This window comes from Buteo buteo, chromosome 21 (genome assembly GCF_964188355.1).
Source record: "Buteo buteo chromosome 21, bButBut1.hap1.1, whole genome shotgun sequence".
In the NCBI taxonomy this organism is placed as follows: domain Eukaryota; kingdom Metazoa; phylum Chordata; class Aves; order Accipitriformes; family Accipitridae; genus Buteo; species Buteo buteo.
In genome coordinates this window covers 25,555,230-25,578,334 of record NC_134191.1, presented here as the reverse complement: position 1 = coordinate 25,578,334, position 23,105 = coordinate 25,555,230, and the positions used below count along the sequence as shown (strand labels likewise).

General features: G+C 43.5%; 1 protein-coding gene across 3 annotated transcripts in view; it reads left to right on the top strand.

The window, feature by feature from the left end:
- Positions 1–23,105, top strand: part of SUSD3 (sushi domain containing 3) — a 35,124-nt gene that overhangs the window by 10,656 nt on the left and 1,363 nt on the right. For 2 of the 3 annotated variants that reach the window (XM_075052734.1, XM_075052732.1), the window contains exons 2-4: positions 7,176–7,364; positions 8,891–9,038; positions 11,938–12,105. In XM_075052734.1, coding sequence (XP_074908835.1) covers positions 7,176–7,364; positions 8,891–9,038; positions 11,938–12,105 — 505 coding nt within the window. Of the gene's footprint in view, positions 1–1,752; positions 1,875–7,175; positions 7,365–8,890; positions 9,039–11,937; positions 12,106–23,105 lie in introns of those variants that run through there. The other variant, XM_075052733.1, reaches the window with a different exon arrangement.

Below are 23,105 nucleotides of genomic sequence, written 5' to 3'. Positions count from 1 at the left end.
GTACGGTGACTGGAACAAATCCTTTTTTAAAAGAGTAACATAAAAAATATGAATAAGAATCATTTTACAGCAATTCTGCACATTATTTTTGTTTGAAATAGGAGTGGATTGCACATGTCATCAAACTCTAATCTAGCACTTGCATGATATGTAGCGTGGATTTTACATGGATTAAAATCGCTTGCAGCCCTCTACTGTTTCACAGTAGAGTTGGGAAGTGCTTAGCGCTGACTCCTAAACCTTGCTGCATCTCGTTCACTACACGGAGCAGCTCAAAAGTCAGATGAAAATGCTGGAAGAGAGAAAAGAAAAAGGCTCAATATCATAAAGAGAGATGAATCAAATTTGTCTGCTTCAGATTTGGATGTAAGATTTTGCAGCAGGCATAGCACAAGGGTTTCTTTTGGAGGTGGAAGCCAAGAATTTGCTGCTGTCTGATAATCCACTGCCTTTCCAGGCATGAAAAGATCTTGAAGTAGGCTTTGCCATCCTTCATCCACCAAAGGGCACCCTGAGTTGTCAAGGACCGTGCGGTGGTCAATACATTACTGTGTATTTTCCCGTCTGGATGTAGGGATCGCAGCTCGACAGAGTAACTGCCAGCCCCGCGTGAGGTGGGTATGGCCACCCAGCAGCTCTGGATTGCGCAGGGGACAGCACCAGTACCGGCTCTGCTGCAGCCATGTTGACAGGCTGGTTTAATGCCTTGCCCACGACTTCTCTTCTCGCCGGCTTCACACCAGCTTTGTCCAGTTGGAGGATGAGGCTCGGGTGGATCAGATTCCCACTGAAGCATCCCTGGCATCCAGCAGCAGTTGGGTCTGGGCTTTTGCTCACTGATCTGAAAAGGCCGTGTTGGCGAGCGCTCCTGCCCCTCTCGCGCTTCAGAGCTGCGTGGCATTTGACGCTGTGCTGTTTCTTTCTTTTCTCTGGATGCATTTGCTTCTCTGTTCTTCCGTATGCGCACCGTACCTGCTCCAAGCCAGGAAGGATCCTGCTCTGTGCGAGAGCAGCTGCTGCCGTGGCCAAACTGAAATGGCAGAAGTGCTGCTGACGGAAACTAGCCGCTCTCGGGGAAGCACGTGGGGTGCTGAGATCTGCTCGCTTGTCCTGCGGGCTCCCGCCTCGCCAGTGACCTTGAGCGTGGTGAGACAGAAAGCAAAGCTGCCTGAAAAGCGACCGGCGTGACTCAGCCCAGCGTGGGAGTCCCAGCAGCCCTTCGCGCTGCGGAACTGTCGCATGTTGTTAATTATGTTGCAAACAGTGTGTTGAAAAATCAGTTTTACCTACAAAACAGACCACAGAAGAAAAAATTAGGGAAGTCGGTAGGAGCAAGCCTAAGGTGTAATAGAGGTGTGAGCAGAGCTCATTTGAGTATGGATGTGTAAACACAGAAGAAACTTGCTTCAGATACCTTTTTTCTCTCCTTTCTTCTTTCCTTCCTTCCCTCCTTCTCTTAATTGCACGGAAATTCCTTATCAATGGGAGAAAAGGCTTTTTTGAAAAAGCATTTCCACGAGTGTTTAATGGTGGCCTGTAAGAATGATCAGAAATTGATTTCCATTTTTCACAATTTTAGAATTTATTTTCAGTAAAAACCCAGAATGTTTTATAGGGATTATTTTCATTTGGAAATGCTGAAATCAGGCAGATGCAAGACCCATGTATCATTAACAAGCTGTGTTTCTTTTTTCAGACTACGTGCTCTGACAGATGTCTTCTGTAGGTACCTTCAAGTTTCACTGTCTGCAGTTGCCCAGATGGTTCTTCTATGGGAGCGATGCGGGGGACCAGCTGCCTGCATGGCTGCTGCTGCAGTTCTTGCAGGTCTCCATCGGACTCTGGAGCGCGAAGCTCCCCTGGGCCCGCCAAAGGTGGTCCTTACAGTGATGTGTGTGCAGAGGCCTGTGTTTTGGTGCATGTGGTTTGGGCCACACCTGGACCTCCAAAACCTCCCCCAGGGGAATAACTTTGTAGGGCCATACCTGTGCGTTAGATGGCAGACAGGTCAGTAAGAGCTTTCCAGCATCTCAGCTTTATAAGTGACTCTCGGAAACCAGTGAAATAGGTAGGAAGGGTCAAATTGTGTCACTGCTGACATGTACTTTTGTTAGAAAAGGTTGAAGCAGGTCATTACCTGGTGCCACCAAGCAGTAGGAGGTCTCGGTAACACACCTCCCGGGGGCTGCGGCACGGCTGGGGACCTTGTTCAAGCTCTGCAGCTTCAAGAGCCTGGACCTCCCCCCATCTCATTTACTGCTGGGGTGGTGGTCATGTTTAACACTAATTTATTAAAAAGCTGTGTCAGTGTCTGAGTTTTCTAGTGGGAGGATAAGCTGCTCCTGCAGCCATTTCTTGTTGCAGCACTTCATGCAATTAAGAGCTTGCTCCTGGCAGGACTCGTGGCCAGCTCTGAGGGAGCAAAGGCAAGGTTGCGAGGGGACCGATGCCAGGGCCAGGCAGTTTCACTCACACAAGATGCTTTACTACATCTGCTTTATTTCATATTTCACTTCTAGCTGCTTTTCTTTTGCTTTTTGACAGAGCGAGCTCTTCCAAGAGCTCTTCTGTGGATGTTCAACATTATGCCTGTGACTTCAGGGACATAATTTCTAAGGCGTGCTTCTGTAGGAAAACAGACTTACAGAAATATCAGAATTTTTCTTTTCTGCAGGGTTTGTAGAACCTAATGTTCTGTCTCTTTCTGACATCTGGTTATTCCAGTGTGTTTTAGTTGCATTAAATAGTCAACAATAAGCAATGCAAAGGCTTGAGTTATGTGTGTATGGGCAATAATGAGGTGAAGTCATGGATTGCTCCCTTTCTCCACAAACAGCAAGTGGCAATCTTGATAACATGCTTTCAGGTAATTATTGGTGTGTTTTAGATCATTTTGGTATATACTTATGCGATGTATTTGATTTTTAGTCTCTATGTTTCGCTGTGGAAGGAGCACAGGAAATGTTTAATGGGCAAGCATGCCTAGGCTGCTCTCTCATTTCTGTTGTCTTATCAGCAAAACGTAAATCTGCAGCTTGCTGACAATGAAACCATATGGTAACTCATTCTGACAAATCGATTTTGCAATACAGATAATCCTGGCTGTGCATGAGAAGAGATATTTTGGATTATTTTCTCTTAATTCTTGCATTACTCTTTATTTTTCAGTGGCTGGAAATTATGTATGTGGCTATTTCTGAACGCAGCGGTTTGGGTGAATTAAGAATTTATGGAGTATGCTACACTTTAGTGTCTTTACTTTGAGGATCGTTATTTGTCATACAAAATAATCTGTTTATTTGCTGTAGCCAATGCCCTTCTTCTGTCTTGGCAGGCAGTAGCAGCAGATTCAGATACTTTTTGAACACTGGATATCCTCTTAGTGTGAAGCCAAGCTAAGAAATGCATTTGTATAAATCAGCTCTTGCTTTACAAGAGGCTGCAGAAGTAGCTGCAGGAACTTGAAGGTGTTTGGCTCTTTGTGCCCTGAAGCAAACTGGCCAGCTGATGGCTGATGGTCATCTCAGTTCACCAGAGCTGATGCTGTACGTTGGCATGGTATGCAGAGAGGACAGGGTGGTTTGTTAATCCTTTTCAATGAGTAAGATGAGCAAGCTAGAGTCCTCACAGCTTCTGTTGGACTTAAAAAAAAAAAAAAAATTATTTCCAGCCTTTGCTTCATAGGGATGTATCACTAAGTGAGTTTTCTTCTTGAGCTTGGAAGTAGTAGTCAGTATCTGGACGTGTAAGCAGAGCACGAGCCTGGGAGTGGAGAACAGCAGTGAGGAGTAATGTGAACTAGGCACTGGAGACATGTATCAAGTCTAGGAACAATGCCATGAAGCTGATCAAAGCTAAACAACACATAATGAGCTTTCATGTTTATTGCAAACTATGTAGAAATGGCTGATAGGCTGTTAGTTCCTCAAGCGTTCCTCCTAGCTTTAGGTGCTGGCTCTCAGGCATGAATCTGTAGGGTTTGAAATGCAGCTATTACAAAAGCTACGTGAGCAATAATTGGGGTTTTTATTAAATTTTACATTTCGGGGTGCTAACAGTTACTGTTAAAACCAAGTTTAAACCAAGACCTGAATGTGATATTTTCTAGATGTTCAGAAAAGAAATATAAATCAAGATGTAAATCTCATCAGCACAAATGTTTATGCAGTATTTGCGTTTTACTTCAGGAGACAATGCAGCCTCAAACACCAGCCTCAGCTGAAAACAAAAATATAAAATATTATTTTTGAAAAAAAAAGATTCTTGATTGTAGTAGATCTAGTCAGGTAGACATGCCTGAAGAGTATTCAAAGGATAAGTCTATATGGAATATCTGCTTATATAAATATGAGGATGGAAGCTTATCTAGACAATGATTTTCCTGAGATGGAAGGGTAAAATTAACCTAGTAGAAAACTGGTTGCAACAAGTAACCGCAAAAACATTATAGATAGTTAATAGCAAAGGATGCTAGAGCTTACAGGAGACGTTTTACAAGTGAGTTACTAGAAGACCATTGCTGATGAAAGTTAGGGCAAATTTTATCCAGAGGTAGTAAATCCGAACTGGGATGAAATTCACAAAGTCATACCAGCAAAAATCCATCTATGCATTTCAATAAAAGCATTTGTAAAAAGCAAGAAGTAGTGACACATTTAATGTTTTTACTTCAGTGGGAAGAAATTGTGTTGAAAAGCCCTTAGAAGAAGAGGAAGAAGAAATGGTATTTCTATTCTGGCCAAATGCAGGTACATGAAATGCAGTGGATGAACTTTCAGCTCAGGATCTGTGGAAAGCCAGGCATAGAGGCTTTCAAAAGTTTAGCTCTCATTAGCTGTCATCAAGATGAACCTCTGGGGTTCCTGCCCCAATTACATTCATACGGGAATGATGCTCTGGACATGACATAATGCTGTCAGTGCCCTGGCCAAAGTGACGAAATATCCACATTTTCATGGCACACTGGCTCTTAGAAATCTTTGTAGTGCTCAAGTGAAGAAAAATATTTTAAAATCCACAGCTGAGGAATAATGCTGACAAGGTCACTGACATTCAGAGGTTCTAATCACTCAGCATATACTGTCGTGGGCAAGGACAGTGCGGGAAAAGGTCAAGAGCACCTGAACCAGGTACAGCTGCACTTATTATTCAGGATGGTCAATGCTGGATTAAATGAAGTATATCTTGAAAGAAAGGATCCAGTGCCAAATGATCTGTTCTTTGGAGAGCAGAGGCTGAATAACAAGTCCAGGTAAACTGGCAAGTCAACTGAAAGCGTCTCATGAGGGCTGTAATAGTGGCTAAGCAGATGTACTTTGAATCAAAGTTGGCTCTGAATTACTTTCTGCATCTCATGCAGCTAAAAGTGTCACTGATGTGAACTCTAAGTATGTGATCTGGTATCTAAAAATAGCCTTGAAAGTGCAAAATGCAAAAAGGTAGATATTTTGCAGCTTAGGACAGTGGGTTTTCATGGTAAGTCTCTGAGTGATTAAGGTAAAAAGAAAAGCCCAGACTCATAAGGCTGGTCTGGAGTCAGGAGGAAGATTGTCTGATGCACACATCCCATGTGTTCCAGTAATGGGATGTTGGAGGGAAGAACAAGAGATGAAGGGAAATGACCCTCTAGAAGATATTTATTCTCGTTGAGGCAAATTGCTGCTGTAGTAAGAGACTGAAAGAAGTGGCAAAACAGAAATAATCTGCCTGGAATTAAAACAGGCATGTTTTTAAAAGCTAGTCCTCAGTACATGTTTACTTAGTGGATTTGACCAGTAATTGTCACTGTGGCTTTTGTTTGGTCTTTTGCTGAGATTTCTTTGGGTTTGTTTTCTAGGGGGCTGAAGTTTTTAAGAGTGTAAATTTAAGATAGGTAGTAAGCCTGTCTGCTGTGGTTTGATCACTGGAAGTTAACATTAGTTAATGACCAGGGGGGAGTTTTAATATTAAAAATAAAATAGATTTGCTATCAACATGTGATTCTGTCAAGGAGGCTATTAAAACTCTAGGTGTCTTTTTGCTTTTAAGTGTGGGAAGCATGTGTTCCCCCTTTTAATTTAATAGTGCTTGGAACTCTGGTCTTCCAACTGCAACACAGTTGCCTCTGAGTCTGCTGCAGTCATTTGGAAATCCAGTGAAAGATAGGAAACTTGGGCTCTGAGGCAGAAGCAGTGCTGGTATTTAGTAAATGTTAAAAAAAAAAGATTATGTAAAACAGTTTCCTGATTCTGTCAGCACACATGTACAAAACCAGAAAATGTATTTATTGTTGTTATCTTTGAAGTGTATCTGGATATTATATGTTGTCCTAATGACTGATCATTAAAATTTGTGTTTAAAATGAGTGTGAAACAAGGAATGTTGTGAGAGTAAAACTCAATGTATAAAGTTAGTGGCTGACATTAGGTGGCCAAGAGAAGAGCTCTGTGACTCAAAGAACAGCTGTCTGAACAACAAAAAAATAAAAAGAACAACAAAGAAAGAGAAAAGCTGAATGAAGAAAAATGTACTTTGAATGTTATACTATAAAGCAGAGTTTGTCACTTGAAAATGGAGATAAGTTGAATGTAGTTGTGCTGTATATGTATGTCTCTGTCTGTCCCCTCCCTGTGGCTTTTGAACCTACTGGCTCATTTCAGCCAAGACTAACAGAGGTGCAGTGCTCTTGAAAGATAGGAAGTTTCTGTAGGATCTTGAAAAGATGCTACCAAGTAGACTGACATGCTAAAATATGTGATCAATCCATTAGATCTTGAAAAATTTGCATGGGGGAATGAATACTCCCAGCATGGAAGATGCTAGCCTGAATACTTTATTAAACACACAAAGTCCAACAAGACAGGAATCCGTAGGAGACCACACCACTCACAGAATGACTTTTTTTTTTTTTCCCAAAAAAATGTTTAATATGTACCAGTCTAAGCAGATAATGTTGCAACATGAGTAAAACCCCCCTTTGTGCCGGAGGTCAGGGCAGTGGAGCTGTTGAATGGCACTGAAGGGGGTTTGGCCTTGGGCTGGTACTTGGCAGAGCAGTCAGCATCACCCACCCCAAGGTCTGTTATTTGTTTTGACCATTAACTTGGACTGATTTACAATCTGTTCGCAATAAAACTAAGTGGACCTTCGCTTTTGGCTCTGGCGCTGCATTGTTTTGCTTTGTTTTTGTTCTGCAGGGCAGTGCAACCGCGTCTTCCCTCCCCAGTTCGGCATGCTACAGATCATTCATGGCAATGGCACGGCCGTGGGGACGGTGATAACGTTCCAGTGCTCAGGCGAGCACCAGCTGGAGGGACCGGGCGTCATCACCTGCATTTGGAAAGGGAACAGTACCCAGTGGACAGCTGGAGTGCCCTTCTGCAAGCGTAAGGTTCTTTCCAAACCATTCCCAGTCCTTTGGGCTGCATTGTGTTTATTTTGCCCTGCCTATCTCCTACAACGTTAGGATTAATTCTAGACATCTGTGCAAGGAAAAAGACAAATTCAATTTCCTTCAAAGTTGCCCCCACTGACTGTAATTGCGCTCCATATGTGTTCTGACATCATTCATTATCATGACACAGAAAAGATTCGGTCAAATTTATGCCTGATCTCACATCACTGGCCCTGGTAGTGTTGCACTTGGAATAACTGTGGCTCTGTAGCTGCAGGCTGTACCCTTCTTTAGAAAATGTATAGATATGACCAACTAATGTGCAAGCATATTTGCAAACCCTCTAATCTCCTGGCATTCTTCTCTGAAGAAATTTTTGCTGTAAAAGAAACACAGTGATATTTTTTGAACAATTGTATGTTGTTGCCTGTGGGCAGCCACATGGGAAGGTTACCATATTGACAAATCTTGTTTGAATGGCAACAACATTAACTACCTTTCATGCTGTGTTCCTTCTTATTTATTATAAGGTTGTTAGTAATTTGATGAGAAGTAGGCCCAAGCAAAATATGGTACCTCTGAGCTTTGAGAATTTCAGTCTGTGTCTCAATCTCAGTCTGTGTCTCAGACCTTGTGTAATTTTAAATCGTCAGTAGATGGATGGCTCTTTTAGACACTTATCGCGCTCTCACAAACTCAGCTATTCTTATCTCTCATTTGAGACATTCTATTAAAGAGAAATGAGAGAAATCCTTCCCTCCAGAGGCTGCAGACATACAATGCTTTGTGTGGTGCTCAGCTGAACCATTTCTGATGCTGGTCATTGTGGTGTTGGAAGAACTAGATGAGTTTTGAAGCAAGGCTTACTTAGTGCTCCAAATGAGTTGGCAGAGATCTGCGTTAGCTGTGCCATACCACATTCCCCCTCCTCCTTTTGTCTGGATAATTCACTTCCAGCATCAGATCACTGTGATCACTCAGCCCTGCAGATACTGTCCCTTCTTCCATCCTGCGTCTTTCCCCAAACAGAGGAAGACCTGTTGGTCGCTGCCTGCCAAATAGGATGTAATTATATGGAACTGTCCTTGCTCTAAAGGGCTTCTTTAAACACATTTACCCTATCAGTATTTGGTTTTGCAGCTCCAGTCCTTGTTAACAATTGCTCATAAGAGTCTGCTAGCTCATCTGCATTTGATATGCCGACAAAGTTGTGCTTTTTAGCTACTGCAGCGCCAAAGGCATTGTGTTTAATTAATTGCAGTGGTGAAATACTTGAGAACAATTCATTAGTAGCTTATAAACAGGAGATTTTTAAATAGACCAATTTGAAGCTTGCATAGCTCTAAGCTGAAGCCAAGATACTCTGGTATCTTGACACATACTAACGTGAAAGTCCTCACTGAGCTATTATTAGCAGAACTGTGAAGCAGGTAGGTTTCGGCATGCTTTAATGAAAATGTGAGTGATAAATTCATGGGTTGACCTTAGAAACATTCTTCTGTGTTTGCTTTCCTGCAGCCATATCAAAATATGAGACTTTTGGATTTAAGGTCGCAGTGATTGCCTCCATCGTGAGCTGTGCCGTCATTCTGCTGATGTCCATGGCTTTTTTAACTTGTTGTCTTATCAAGTGTGTGAAGAAAAGTGAAAGGAGGAGGACTCAAAGGTATGTCAAGAAAAGATTTTTAAAACCGGCGTAAGACTGTACGTTGTATGGACCCCATTGCTGTGATAGCAGAGAGCTTCAAAGGACTTGGTGCTCACAACACTGCAATGATGTTAATTACTTAAAATCCTTCATTTGTAGGTCAGGCTTTAGGCACAGAAAGACTTGGAATTAAAGAGTATTTAGGCACCAAATGCCTGTTAATATCAGATGACCTTGGTGGGCCTGGACAGATCTGGATTTACCCAGGATTATGCAGAAGCTGAACATACCAGTCTTATTTGCTGGCCAGTCTTTTTCTCCTTGAATTATTTAAGATTGGCTGCATTTTCCCTTCTTCTCTCTCTCTTTCCTTTTTTCCTTTGCTTTCCTTGGACACTGCTGGGAAAGTCAATCTACCCGTGTCAAAACCATCAAAGCCCTCACCATCTGCAAAGCATACTTAAAGCTGTCACAACGCTGTGCTGGAAGGACATAGGATTTTGTCTTCTGGCTTGAAGCGCAAGTCAGCGGGCAGGATTATAAACAGGCATGGGAAGAAGTAAAATTTACCAATCCAGTCCATTAGAAAAACTCAGTGCGAAGGGTGGCTGCATGACCACATCTGGCTGTACGCTAAAGCTGAGCCACTGTTGTTCATGAGAGCATCCATCCAGAGTCACCTGCTGCAGAAGGCTTTCCCTTGGCACCTCTTCTTCGCTGCCCTCTTGCTTTTCCTGCTCGTTGTTCCCACTGCTGCATGTAGCTCGGTGGGGTGGCTGCACCCTGTCCCACTGATGCCTGCTGTGCAGACAGTAAGCTGCACTTCTGGTTGATTTTAAGCCTCTTTTTGCTTCAGAGAAGTGTTTGGAGTGAGGTGGGGTAGTGGTGGAGTAGAGGGAGACTGGGGAGGACATGAGTGAAGGTCTCTCTGCTCTGAGCTGTGTTTTATCTAGAGCTGCATGGGAACCAGCTCAGGGGGGAAATTCTGTCATTTCGAAATCTGATTGTAACCAAAATACAGATTTTCTATTTCCCTTGAAAGGATTTTGTGAGGCAAAAAAGAAAGTCTTTGGTGTCATTCGTAATATTAGGTTTTCACTGATAGCATGAAATTTTATGAAATGAAGGAGTTGATCGGCATTTTTGGAATCACTGCTTTTCTTTTGATAAGACTATTCATATCAAAGTCCTTGTTTTTCATTTATTTTAAATGAAGTTTTGTCAAAATTAGCCATTCACATGACTTTGATGACTTGATATTTTTCTCTTACAAAAGAAAAGCCCTTCACACCGGACGTTTTGACCTGGTTCTGTCATCAGAACATAAAATGATTCCCTTTGCTGGGAGCTTCTCAGTTCCCTGCTGCCCTCTGTCCTCCCTTCACTGCCTCCTGAAGGAGCTGCCCCAACACAGCCCATCCATGACTGAGCCCCACTCCTGGGGGCACTATAGGCATAGTGTGGCTTGGCCCAGCTGTCAGAAAGCAACTAAGACGATGTAGAAACTGTCATGTCATGCGAGAAAGAGTAACGCATCCCTGTATGAAACTGGCTCAACCCGTGCTGCAGAGTGCCAGAGCCAGCGGTAGCATCTCTTTTGTTGATGTCGGTGGAAAACGTGGATTGACTTTTGGATGCACAAAGCATTAATCTGAAGAGAAGCTGCAGGCTTGATAACCTAATACAAAATGAGAATACTCAGTAGGGGATTAGTTAAATAAGTGTGTCTTAGACCATCTCTGAAAGAAAAGGTAGCCTGTACCTGTGGAGTAAGGAGGATGTCCTCATCTTGCCTTTAGCTTTGAAGTCTGCCTATCTACTTTTTTTTGGCTCTTTTAGTTGGTCTACTAGAAGACATCAGCTCTGCCTACAAACCTGTCTTGCAAGGTACCTGTTTGATGATCTTTGAAGTGCCATCTTATGTTTTATCCTTGCATTTGAAGAGAAAAAGGACAAAGGCTGCTGAAGATCCTCACGTATTTTAGCGTCCTTGCAGACCTTGTCCACTGCGTGAGCGTAACTGCCAATTTCTTTGGTAGCAGCAGGATTGCATCCTGAGAGGACAGAAATGGCACCAAAATCGGCATTGCCAACCCTCACAATTTAATCTTGTTCCATCAGCTAGTGTGAATGTCTGTGATTGTGTGAATCTTAGACTTCTTTTAAAAAGAAGAAAAGAATTTGTCTTTTTTTTTCCCCAGAGTTGTAGAGAGCAGCATGAAAAGTGCCTTGAGCATTTCCGAAAGGAAATCCTGAAGGCAATCGAATAAGCCCTGCTCTTAACAAAGGCAACATTACCTGTCTCCTCCATTTTGAAGTAAATTCTTCTTTTCAACCTGCCTGATGATTTTTGAACCCTTAGGAATGGCAGTGCTGCAAAAATTCACAGTAAATATTTTTTTTTCTGAAATAATTTATTCCATGAAATGCGGGTGGTCTGTAGTCTTTTCACGTACAACAGGATCTGGCCTGACGTGTGTCACTGATGAAGGTCACTGAGAACATTGACACAACATCACACCTTAAGTGACTTTCCCTATTATCTGTACTTTCAAAATCCACTGAATCAAATTAACATAATTATTGGGGTTTTGTTCCTTTGAACTATCCACAGGTGCTCATAAGAAAATTGCTCTTTTTGTTTGTTTGCTTGTTTTCTGAGGAGTGCTGGATAATACTTAAAATAACACTATTCTACAGAAAAATATTTATGCTTTTTAAGAACCCCCCACCTTAAGGTGTTTAAGCTGGTATTTAGGTCTCTGGAAATTTTGCTTACACTTGAAGTTTAAGTGCTGTCTTCAGTAAACCTGGATTTAGATTTAAACTCTAGGGAGTCAGGGCTGTGGTCAGATAAAAGCTCAGATATGCAGCCATTTATCACAGTAATGTATTTTACCCCTTGCTTTATTCACAGAGATATGCAGCTGTGGTACCAGCTCAGAACTGAAGAACTAGAGCACATGCAAGCTGCTTACTTTGGTTTTAAGGGAAGAAACAATAACAACAACAATAAGAAACTCAGGAATAAACCTGTATTTGATGATGTGACTAACATGGCATATGATAACCAAGGCTTCTACAGGTAAGGCTATTAAAATACAGTGGGATGGAATGAGTTTGTTGAACAAATTTTGGAAAGAGGTTTCCTTGAAAATGCATTTTAAAGGGATGCCCCTGAAGAGGACGTGATGCCAGTGGGTTGTTAGGGCTTTTCCTTGAACTTGCCCGTCTTTTGGGGAATTAATGTTCCTGAAAGGTGAGACAGCAGAGAAGCTGAGCGTGACCTCCCTTCTTACAGCTTCTTTCATCTATCCCCAGTAGTGCTTTGTTGAGCTTGGTCTGCAGAGGACGTTGCACGAGATTAACTGGAGAGAGGTTTTTAATTGGCTTTGTTAAATTGATGCTGAACTGCAGCAGGAAGTCACTACTCTGTATTGGTTAGTGGTGTCAAGGTGCCGGCTTGCCTGAAAGCCTTAGGAGAGGAGGCAGCCAGGGACACCTGGGGCTGCGGTATGGCTCAAGGTGAGCATTGAGCATCACTGTTTATCCCTCGGCGACTGTGAAAGCTGTCTTGAGAAGTATTGTTTCATTACCAGGGTGTGCAGGGCAAACACAGTGGGATCCTCATCTGAAAGGCAGCGTGAATGCTCACGGTGTGGGAACCCCAAGCCTGGGGTAGTCCAAAGAAATGTCCACACTGAAATAAGTGCATCATGTACTGTGGATGCATGGATGGTGGGCATAGGTATTTTTTGTGTCAGTTCAAAATTGACTCTAAAAGTGTCCGGATGTGTTACACTGGCTGTGTTGTTGCCAACAAAAGAAAAACAGAAAAACAGAAAAATGAATATGTGTTAAATTCTAATGCTGTTTTGCTATTACATTCATATAAACACACGTCATTGTGTCTTTCATATCCTTTGGGTTCTGCTTTGTCGTCATAGCACAATCCTTGTTTGCTTTTAATTCACTGCTCACTTGTACAGCTTTTATGTACAGCAGTATCTGTGATTTGTAGTGGTTACCTGCAGAAAACAATTTTATGCAGATTATAAACCTACTTCCATGTCACAGTGCAGCTGGAAATTATATTCATATGGAGCACTTGCACAGAAGTCTGATGGCTGCTTAATCAATTCCTAGCTTTGGGTGATTTCAGAAAGATGTATAAACCTAATTAAATGCTGATTATAACCTAAACAGTTTTTAGAAGACTCAGGATGCAATTTTTAATTTTGGGAAACTTCAATCTGCTACGATGTTAATGTTTTGTATAAGTGTAATCTGCTTTTAAAATAACATAGATAAACTTATAAAGGGCTGTAAACAGAGATTAGTGCTCTGCTGGATCCTTGAGCTCCTTCTGGGTTCTTATCTGCACCCGTCCACAGAGCAGAAGCTCCTGTAGTATGTTTACCAAATTCTGTACACTTAACTGAAAGTAGCAGGGAACATACAATTCCTCTGGATAAGCAGCTTTTCTGGGGCCAGAAATCAACAAGTTTATTATTTCTTTAGAAAACTGGAGAATATATAAACTTCAGTGGGGAATTGAAGAGGGCAGGAGGAAGGAAGCCTGCGAGCTCTTTATTTCCTACATAGAACAATACACATGCTGTGTTAAATACTGGTGCACATACCCACCTCCTGATGCATCAGGTCCACTATTAATCAAGGTCCACTTTATTTCCACCATGCAGAGGTGATGTGAGCCTGGCTAATCAGTAGCCAGAGCAAAAATCAGCTAGGAGAGCAGGTGTATTAATCTGTGCACCCCAGAGCAGTCTAGCCGTTTCGCACGTGGAGAACAGGCGCTGCTTCTAATCAGAGATGGAAATGGCATTGAAGCTGTGACAGACTCTGAATGAAACTGTCTTGGAATTGCTCTATGAACAGGTGTGACCCTTCATCAATTCGTACCTTGCTCCCTTTCTTCACTCAAATAAAATCTATTTAATCAAAGTTAGTGAAAGATGCTAATTTCTACTGTTTAATTCTGTTGCATGGATATATGCACAGGATGAGATGTGGGAATTCTGCTAACATATTTCATGCCATCTCTTGAAGACAACAAATGATCTGTCAACTTTGTGTTTCACTTACAAGACTTACTTTTTGTGTGTGGCAAATTAGGCTAAGTTTCATCATCATGTGCACATCCAGTTACCGGGAACAGCAGGACAGTGTAGGCAAGTCCCTGGGCAGATGCAAACATGAAGCTGGCTTATGCTGGGAAGACCAGCAGGAAAGGACATGTTCACTACCTGGGTTATTTCTGCAGTACCTTTCTCCGTTTAACGTGAAGCAGACGTGTTGGCAGCTTACGCTTGGAGGATGTCTCTAACCATGTGGCTGTTGCTGTAGGGGCGGAACTGTTATAGCACTAATTGTCCAAGGAAATAAATAAAGGCATGCAGTGTGGTTGGAAAAGAGCAGCAAAACTGAGGGCGAGCAAGCCCAAAGGAAAAAGATTTCTGTATATTGCTGGATGCATGTGAACCAAAGTGTGTGTCCATGGTCACAAACAAGCCAAAAGATAATTTAACCAAGGCTCCTCAAGGAAGGTTCAGACTTGACATAAGGAAGTATTTCTTTGCCGAGAGGGTGGTCAAACCCTGGAACAGGCTTCCTGGAGAGGTGGTCGATGCCCCAAGCCTGTCAGTGTTTAAGAGGCCGTTGGACAATGCCCTTAATAATTTGCTCTAACTTTTGGTCAGCCTTAAAGTGGTCAGGCAGTTGGATGAGATGATCGTTGTAGGTCCCTTCCAACTGAAATAGTCTAGTCTATTCTGTTCTTTTCTGTCCTGTCCTGTCCTATCCTATCCTATCTTAGTCTTGTGTTAAAGTTTCAGACATTTGGAGGAATTTGTGCAATGCATTGCTAGATCTCTGAGCAAATCAGAAATCCTGCTTTGATTTTCTAATAAGGAACTGTCCTAAGAAGCACAGGAGGCTGATCATTTTCTCCCTGCCTTTTTCAGGGCTGCAATATGTGTTGTTCTCTGTGTTACAGCCATGGGAAGTGACTCTGCAACCCGCTTAGAAGGGGAAGGCTGAAAGATGAGTGGTACCCTTGTCTGAGAAAAGAGTGGGTGGAGGCTTGGCAATTTAAGTCGTTTTTACGATAGCATTTCCTTTTCTTAAAGAAAATTGTTCTGCTGCTTCTTCATTTAACATATGAAGTATCTGGAAGAGTGAGAACTCCTCCACCCTTGAAAAAGACCCTCTTGAATATATCTTAGCCTGTTTTTGACTAGGAAAGGATGTAGGTCATGCTGCTTTTCAGACTTAATTGAAATAGGTTTAGAGATTAACTAGAGGTTAACATTTTGATTCACATACTTTCAGGATCAAAAATACTGTAAGAAAAAATAAAATGAAAAGTCAATTCTTTCAGGTAGGCCCATATAAAATAAAACAAAAAGCCAGTTCTTTCAGACAGATAAGATATTTGTTATGGTTTACAGAGTAATTTAGGATTAAAAAACTATCACCTGTTAAAGTAGTGCCTTAGTATGCCAATGAGATAATTTTGGCTGTAATGACGTGACATAATGTGGGTGGAGAATGCTGATGTATAGAAGTTATAAGTAATGTAGAAGCCCAGCTGTTGGACAGGAGACACTCCAGTGTGCTACTCTGGACCTGTCTGCCTCAAAATGAGATCGTTTTCCCCTCGTGTTAGAAGCATGGAACAAATGTGATGAATGTATAGTTTTACAGGGAAATGTTGAATTTTAGTGGCAACTATTCTAATTATAATGAGCTCCATTCTGGCTTCTTGGCTGCTTGAACAAATTGCTTTAAAATCCTGAAAAATATGTCTACAAATACCTGGGATCGTTAACTACAGAGTGCAGTCACTATTGATACCACCTCTTTAATTTGGATCTAAGGAATCCTAATGAGGGTAAAAATACCAATTTTTAGCATAAAGTCTTATATGCAGGAGTTGCAAGCATTGGCAGCATCTTCGCTCTTTTATAATATTTGAAGAGCTAACTAATACTGAGCAGGGAAAGACAAGTTACAAGGCATGGGGCCACTGGGCGGGACTTGTTTTCCCCAGCATTGCTTCTCAGAAGTTTAGAGCATAGAGCAGAGATAGCAAGTTTCTGCATGATGCAGAGGTTTGAGACAGATTAGCTGAAGAAAAGGGTCTGCTGTCTATGGGAGGGAGATTAGCTGCAGCTCTGGGCCACGTAGTTAGAGGAGAACAATGTGCATGAACCTCCAAAACAGCCCCCCCGGGAGGATTGCTAGGCAGAGGCAGGACTTGTCAACATGGGGCTATATTGGGAATAGCTCTCACAGCCTGACTGCAGCATGTGTCAGGAGAAAATCAGTAAATTATATTCTGCTCTCTTGAACATTTTAAAATTTAAAAGTCTTGCCAGTTCTGCACACGAATGAAGCCAGGACTGTTGGCATCATTCATCCAAAGTGAGAGACCTTCCTCAAAGCAGCTGAGAGCACCGGGCCTGCTTGGGGTTAGACAGGCACTGTGGCTCTCGCCGGGACGAGCCCTGAGCACCAGGGACATTTGGTATTGCAGAGGAACTAGCATTTGAAATGCCATGCTGCGTTTAAGAGTTTTGTTGAAAATGGGTACCTTCCTGAGCAGGATATGGGTTTTTTTAGTCAGTTGTTTTCTGATGAACAATAATACCTGCCCCTGCAGTAATCCTTCTCTGGAACAATTGCTTGGGCAACCACCACCTGAGATGAACAGTCCTCTTCCATCGCCAGCAAACAGCCATGTGGGAGAGCTTGGACTTAGTCAGCTGCCTGAGCAGACAGGTTGTCCTCTGCCCTATGACAGGCACAGGGTAAAATATCAACAAAGAGAAGCTTAATGACATCTGTCCTTCCTCTGGGCCAGCTACCGGTAATGTTTGAGAGATGGAAGTGAATGTCAGTAAGAAATTATATTAAAGAAACTGGTGTCGGAAAGAAGAATGAGGTCACCCTAACGGGGGCACGGGGGCACGGGGGCACACTCACCCGCTGCCATGGGTCAGCAGTAGCTGTTCCCCAGGTGAAAGGTTGGTACAGGTGGGCTGAGGCCAGTTTGGCCTTAGGATCCCCTGCCTGGAGTAAGGCAGAGAAACTCCAGCAGCTTGCTTGTAACTCCCAAACTGAAATAGCAGCCTCCTCTTTTCCATTAAGTAGTCCTAGCCATGCCTTTAGGAGAAATCATAAAAATATAGAATCATAGAATCCTAGAATCATTTAGGTTGGAAAAGACCTTTAAGACCATCAAGTCCAACCGTCAATCATGCCCACTAAACCATGTCTTGAAGTGCCTTGTCTATGCATTTTTTGGATACCTCCAGGGATGGTGACACCACCACTTCCCTGGGTAGCTTGTTCCAATGCCTGACAACCCTTTCAGTAAAGAATTTTTTCCTAATATCCTATCTAAACCTCCCCTGGCACAACTTGAGGCCATTTCCTCTTGTCCTATCACTAGTTACTTGATAGAAGAGACCAGTAACCACCTCACTACAGCCTCCTTTCGGGCAGTTGTAGAGAGCGATAAGGTGTCCCCTCAGCCTCCCTTTCTCCAGGCTAAACAACCCCAGTTCCCTCAGCTGCTCCTCATAAGACTTGTGCTCCAGGCCCTTCACCAGCTTGGTTGCCCTTCTCTGGACACGCTCCAGCAACTCAGTGTCTTTCCTGCAGTGAGGGGCCCAAAACTGAACACAGCACTCGAGGTGCGGCCTCACCAGTGCCGAGTACGGGGGGACGATCCCTGCCCTGCTCCTGCTGGTCACACGATTTCCAATACAGGCCAGGATGCTGTTGGCCGCCTTGGCTACCTGGGCACACTGCTGGCTCATATTCGGCCGGCTGTTGACCAACACGCCCAGGTCTTTTTCTGCCGGGCAGCCCCAAGCCTGTAGCGCTGCATGGGGTTGTTGTGACCCAAGTGCAGGACCCGGCACTTGGCCTTGTTGAACCTCATACAATTGGCCTCAGCCCGTCAATCCAGCATGTCCAGATCCCTCTGTAGAGCCTTCCTACCCTCAAGCAGACCAACACTCCCACCCAACTTGGTGTCATCTGCAAACTTACTGAGGGTGCACTTGATCCTCTTGTCCAGATCATTGATAAAGATATTAAACAGAACTGGCCCCAATACTGAGTCCTGGGGAACACCACTTGTAACCCGCTGCCAACTGGATTTCACCCCATTCACCACAACTCTCTGGGCTCGTCCATCCAGCCAGTTTTTAACCCAGTGAAGAGTACACTTGTCTAAGCCATGAGACACCAGCTTCTCAAGGAGTATGCCATGAGAGACAGTGTCAAAGGCCTTGCTGAAGTCAAGGTAGACAACATCCACAGCCTTTCCCTCATCCACTAGGTGGGTCACCTGGTCATAGAAGGAGATCAGGTTGGTCAAGCAGGACCTGCCTTTCATGAACCCATGCTGACTGGGCCTGATCACCTGGTTGTCACAGTCTAGGGTATCCATTGTGAGAGCAAACAGCAAACCCTTTTTGGCATGCAAAGACATTAAAGAACTGGGCACTCCACTGCTTGAGCCGTGGCATATTTATACATCAGCACGCCCGGAAAGATAGCTGTCCCAGGAGAAATACAGATAGCTAGTAATAAGAAAAAGCTGAGAGCGCTCTTTTCAGTTTGCATCAACTGCCTAATTATGAAAGAAATAGCCACACCTAGGGAAGCCTCTATTTTCTTTGCTGCTTCAGCATGATAGTCTTGTAACCTGTCCTGGAATAGGTACTCCCTTGACTCAGGCATGTGCTATTATTTTGCAAGGGAGAATTGATGGTGCAGTATTTTCCACACTGAGGGAGAACTGAATTTAGCTGTAGACTACCTTCTTTTCATCCTCTGTCAGCTAAGACGACAACCAGAAAGAAACTAGTCCAGCTCAAAAATACATCTAAAGAGCAGCAAAGAAATTTGGTGATTTTTTTTTTCCCCTGGTGTGGAAGCATTTGGAAGAAGTTGTGCGTTCCAAATTTGGACTGTTTTGAGGTGAATTATTTTACACAGCTCTAGGCCAAGTTATAAAACATTCTCTATGAAGTAGTTGATCTGACTGCAGGAGTGAGTCAAATGGAAAAGCCCGTGTCTCAGTAGGTTTAAAGTCCTCCTTTCAGATATCCACTACAGCTGGAGCATATTATCAAGAAGAAAAAATCTCTTCTGCAGAGAAACAGGCTAGTATATTCTCCCACAGAAGGTATTTTTAGTACCTGAAATTTTTGTACTGAAGCCCTTTCTGACTACAAGATGCATTACCAGTGTACCTGGCAAAAAGCAAATAAGGGCAATTCAACAACAAAGATGTCCAAGTGAAAAGGTTTTGCAAAAAAACCAAAGCCAGCATGCTCTTAGGAGAGGCAACTCAGTGTTTTCAGTCAACCCAAGAAGTCATGTGCAAAGTTGGTGAAATTGGCTCATAGCTTTGTCTTCCACAGTCAGATGAAATGTGTTTTCTTTTTCTGTTTGATTTAGTGGCTATTATGGTTGAAGTTTTCCACTACCTTGTGTAAGGGGTTGCAAGGAAGGCACAAATCAGAAACTTGTGTTGCTCTAAAAAATGTTCATGTCTGCCCAGGCTTGCTGAGGATCATGGCTGTGAGCCAAAGGACCTTCTAGAATTATGGACAAGATGGGATGGGACACTTAGCCACATTCTTACCTTGGCCCCTGCCCCCTTGACGCACTTGCCCAGCTGCTTTTCCCCTCTGAACACCTGAGTAGGAGAGCTGAAAAAGCTGAAGGATCTGAAGGAAGCAGGATAGTGTGGTGTAGATTTACCACAGTGAAAGGGGACAACACTTAAAAAAATACCCATGTTGGGAGACTGGCAGCTGCAAAGCTCAATGGAAAACCTAAGTAGAGCAAGAAAGAACCCCTAGGATACCTAGAATGACTGTCGGGAGGTGCATCAGTGGGAGAATTAAGGGGGCAGAACATCTTCTACAACAGTGCAAGACTGTTAGTGGGCCTGGGGAAACCAATTTATCTGGGTGGTTCTGAAGGTCAGCAGTTTCACCAGAGAGCTGGACCCTTCACTCCCTCCAAAAGATCCATGCGTTTTCCTTTATGATCGGCCTCACTGTCAGAAATTGCTCTTATTTGTCTGAAAGCTCAGGCGTGCAGAGCTCAGCCCTGCTGGCTCCTGCTGCCCAAGGCTGTGGTACATGTGCGGCGTCATTTGCACAGTGTACTTGAATGTCTGCGTGGGTGTGAACGTGTCCCCCCTGCTCAGCTACAAGGCTTAAATGCAGAGAGCCACCAGTGGGCAGCTCCCAGGGCTGCAGGAAGAGATGTAGGACCGATCATCACTGTGGTGTTTAATACTTCACTGCATAAAGCATCCAGTGAAATGGCTGCAAAGAGCAAATGACCTGTTTGATACAATTGTATGTAATTTATAGTTCCCTAAACATGCGATGTTTGATTGTGTGGCACTTAGGACCGGAGGGGAGGAGACCCAATGCAGGAGAGGGGCAGATTTCCTTTTCAAGCTTTTACACATATTGTCCCACTCTGCAAGTTGTCCCACCTTGAGCTTCTCTATTCATGGAGGGGTTTTTTTCCTCCAGTTTGTTATTACTGTGCTCTGTGTTCCCCACCACCACCTTTCAGAGACTAAAATCTTCCAGTAGCTCTTGACACGTTTCAAAGAAAGATGAGGCAGGGGAAGTGAGCTGTGGTTTCATCTTGGGGCCCTGTCACAAAGGGTAGGATAGCTGGCTGCTAAATTATACCAATTTCTGAATTTCAATCTTAATTGTCATCACAACGAGCATGGAGGGTGTGTGCACAGCAACATGTGCTTTCAATAAAGCTGCTATTATTGTTTTCATAATGCTTCCATGATTACCCCAGGGTCTTGTACAAAGTCACCAGACATACAGCAACAAAAAAATCCCCTCCCGTCCTCCAGTATCAAAATGTCTTTGCAGAGCCAGTGCCAGCACCAGGCAGCATTGTGGTAGCCCCACCGCTCTGAGTTCTCACACTTCTCAGATGTCCCCTTAACAGCGTTTTCCCCTCCAGCTAGGAACAGCGCTCAAGTCACACAAAGCAAAATTCTTGTGAATCCTCTGAAACCCATTGACAAATGCTATGGTGGCTGTTCTCCCCAGATGGGACCTCTGACTTTATATGTCAAATGAAGTCTGCCCTTGTCTAATGTATTGTGCATCTAGGCAGGCTGTTCAGCACCTAGCATCCTTGGGTGGGTTTGCATTTCCAGGTAAGAGGACAGGGAGGTCTTCTAATCCTCTTACCGTGATGTTTTGAAGTAGCCCAGCTGGAAACTGGAGTTAAGGAAAGCTGAAGCACTTGAAAAAAAGTCAGACTTATTCGGGATAAAGTACAGACCTCCCAAGGATGAAAGTGCAAACTGAAGGCCGTGTGTGCAGAGGAGAGCCCACTGCGTGCACATTTATCTGTCCCTTGTCACCACTGCAACCCTCTCAATAGCTCTTCTCAGCCTCTGCTTAGGTGGAACTCCACTGACTTCACTGTTCCTCTGACATCCACAGGGTTCGATGTACTGCAGTGAATGGAGGGTGCCTACTGTTACCTCATCCTAGAATTATTTCAGTCAATGGAAGCTTAATAGTTCCTGAAATGGGAGGAAGAGGTTGCTTAGCCAGGGGTATAGTTGTCTTCCAAGTACAGTTTTAGACAATTTGGCTTTCTGAGTTGGTGGTGGACTGTGGGTAATTGCAGAGTTTCACAATGTAGAGCTTTATAGGAGAAGACATCAGAATGGGATGAATTCTGCCCAGGTAAGCTATATTTATTGAACAATAACCAGAATACCTAGATTTGAACTATAATCCTGGCACGCCTATTTGCAAAGGCTGTGGCTACCCCAAGCAAAACTTTATCCCAGTTCTTCTTCCTGTACACACTCTTTTGATTTGATTTTTATGTTGTAACTATTGACTACCACCTCAAGGAGACAGAACTGAGTTCCTCCTACTATAAAAAAAAAAATACACAGTAGCAAGTATCTCATAAGACTTTCTTTCAGCAGTGAGATCTGCAGCTTTACTCCATGTAGCTTCTGGTCCCTGATGGCAAGCCACAGGGATACTCAGATGGGTGTGCTGGTGTCCAACACAAAGATACTTGAGGGCTTGTTGATGCACCAAGATTAAAAGGCACAGTTAGAACAGTACAGGTCAATACAGACTGGGTAAAGTTACCAGGCTGTTTTTTTGAGAAATAGATGGGTTTATTTTGTCCAAATTCCTGGTGGGTAAGTTGTGCTCATCTGAGCACCTCCTTGATGAGTATATTCTGACTACACTGATACAGCACCTTCTCGCATTGGGTGCAGAGGTGTTTTAAGACACCTTTACACTATCTGACTGTAGATCATGCCCCAAATAGTTTTGTAATACAGCTTTCCAGTGAAGAGCAAGATTTATTCTCCTTTATAGGAAAGATGCATCTGCAGTATACCTACTCTGTACCAGAACAGCAAAACCTTGGTTATTTGGTTTTATTTTCTCTTCTTCCCCTGTGGTTCCTACATGTATGCACATTTCATGCATGAGCATTTCTGCCGGCTTTCTGCAACTGATAATTGCAGAATGCAGCTTCTGTTTCCTGACCAGCTTTTCATGTACAAAAGGGTAAGACCACATTGTCCTGGATGTGGGTGTGCAGGCTGCTGCGTTCAGCGGCCAACACTGCCGGCTACAGAGGAAACTAGAGGAGCCACGTGAGCTAGCTCACCTGCAGTGAATGTGGGGCAAGCAACCTCAGCATCTGCCCTGTGTGCAAGTAGCTGCTGTGGAATAGTTGATGTTTTACAAAAGCCCACATGCTCAGACTACAGTATTTTGGCACAAACCCAAAAGGGCTGTGTCTTATCTGCTGGTTCACAGAGCCGTGTCCTTAAAGCCCGCTGCATCCATCATGCCTCTTGCAGCAGAGTTCAAGAACAAGCTGATCCCATCCCCTTGTTTTCCTGAACGAGTTTTGTGTAGTTTACTGAGCATCTTCTCAGCAACTCTGCCATTTCTGTCTGCTGCTGCTGCTACTCTGCCCACACCATCCACTGCTGGG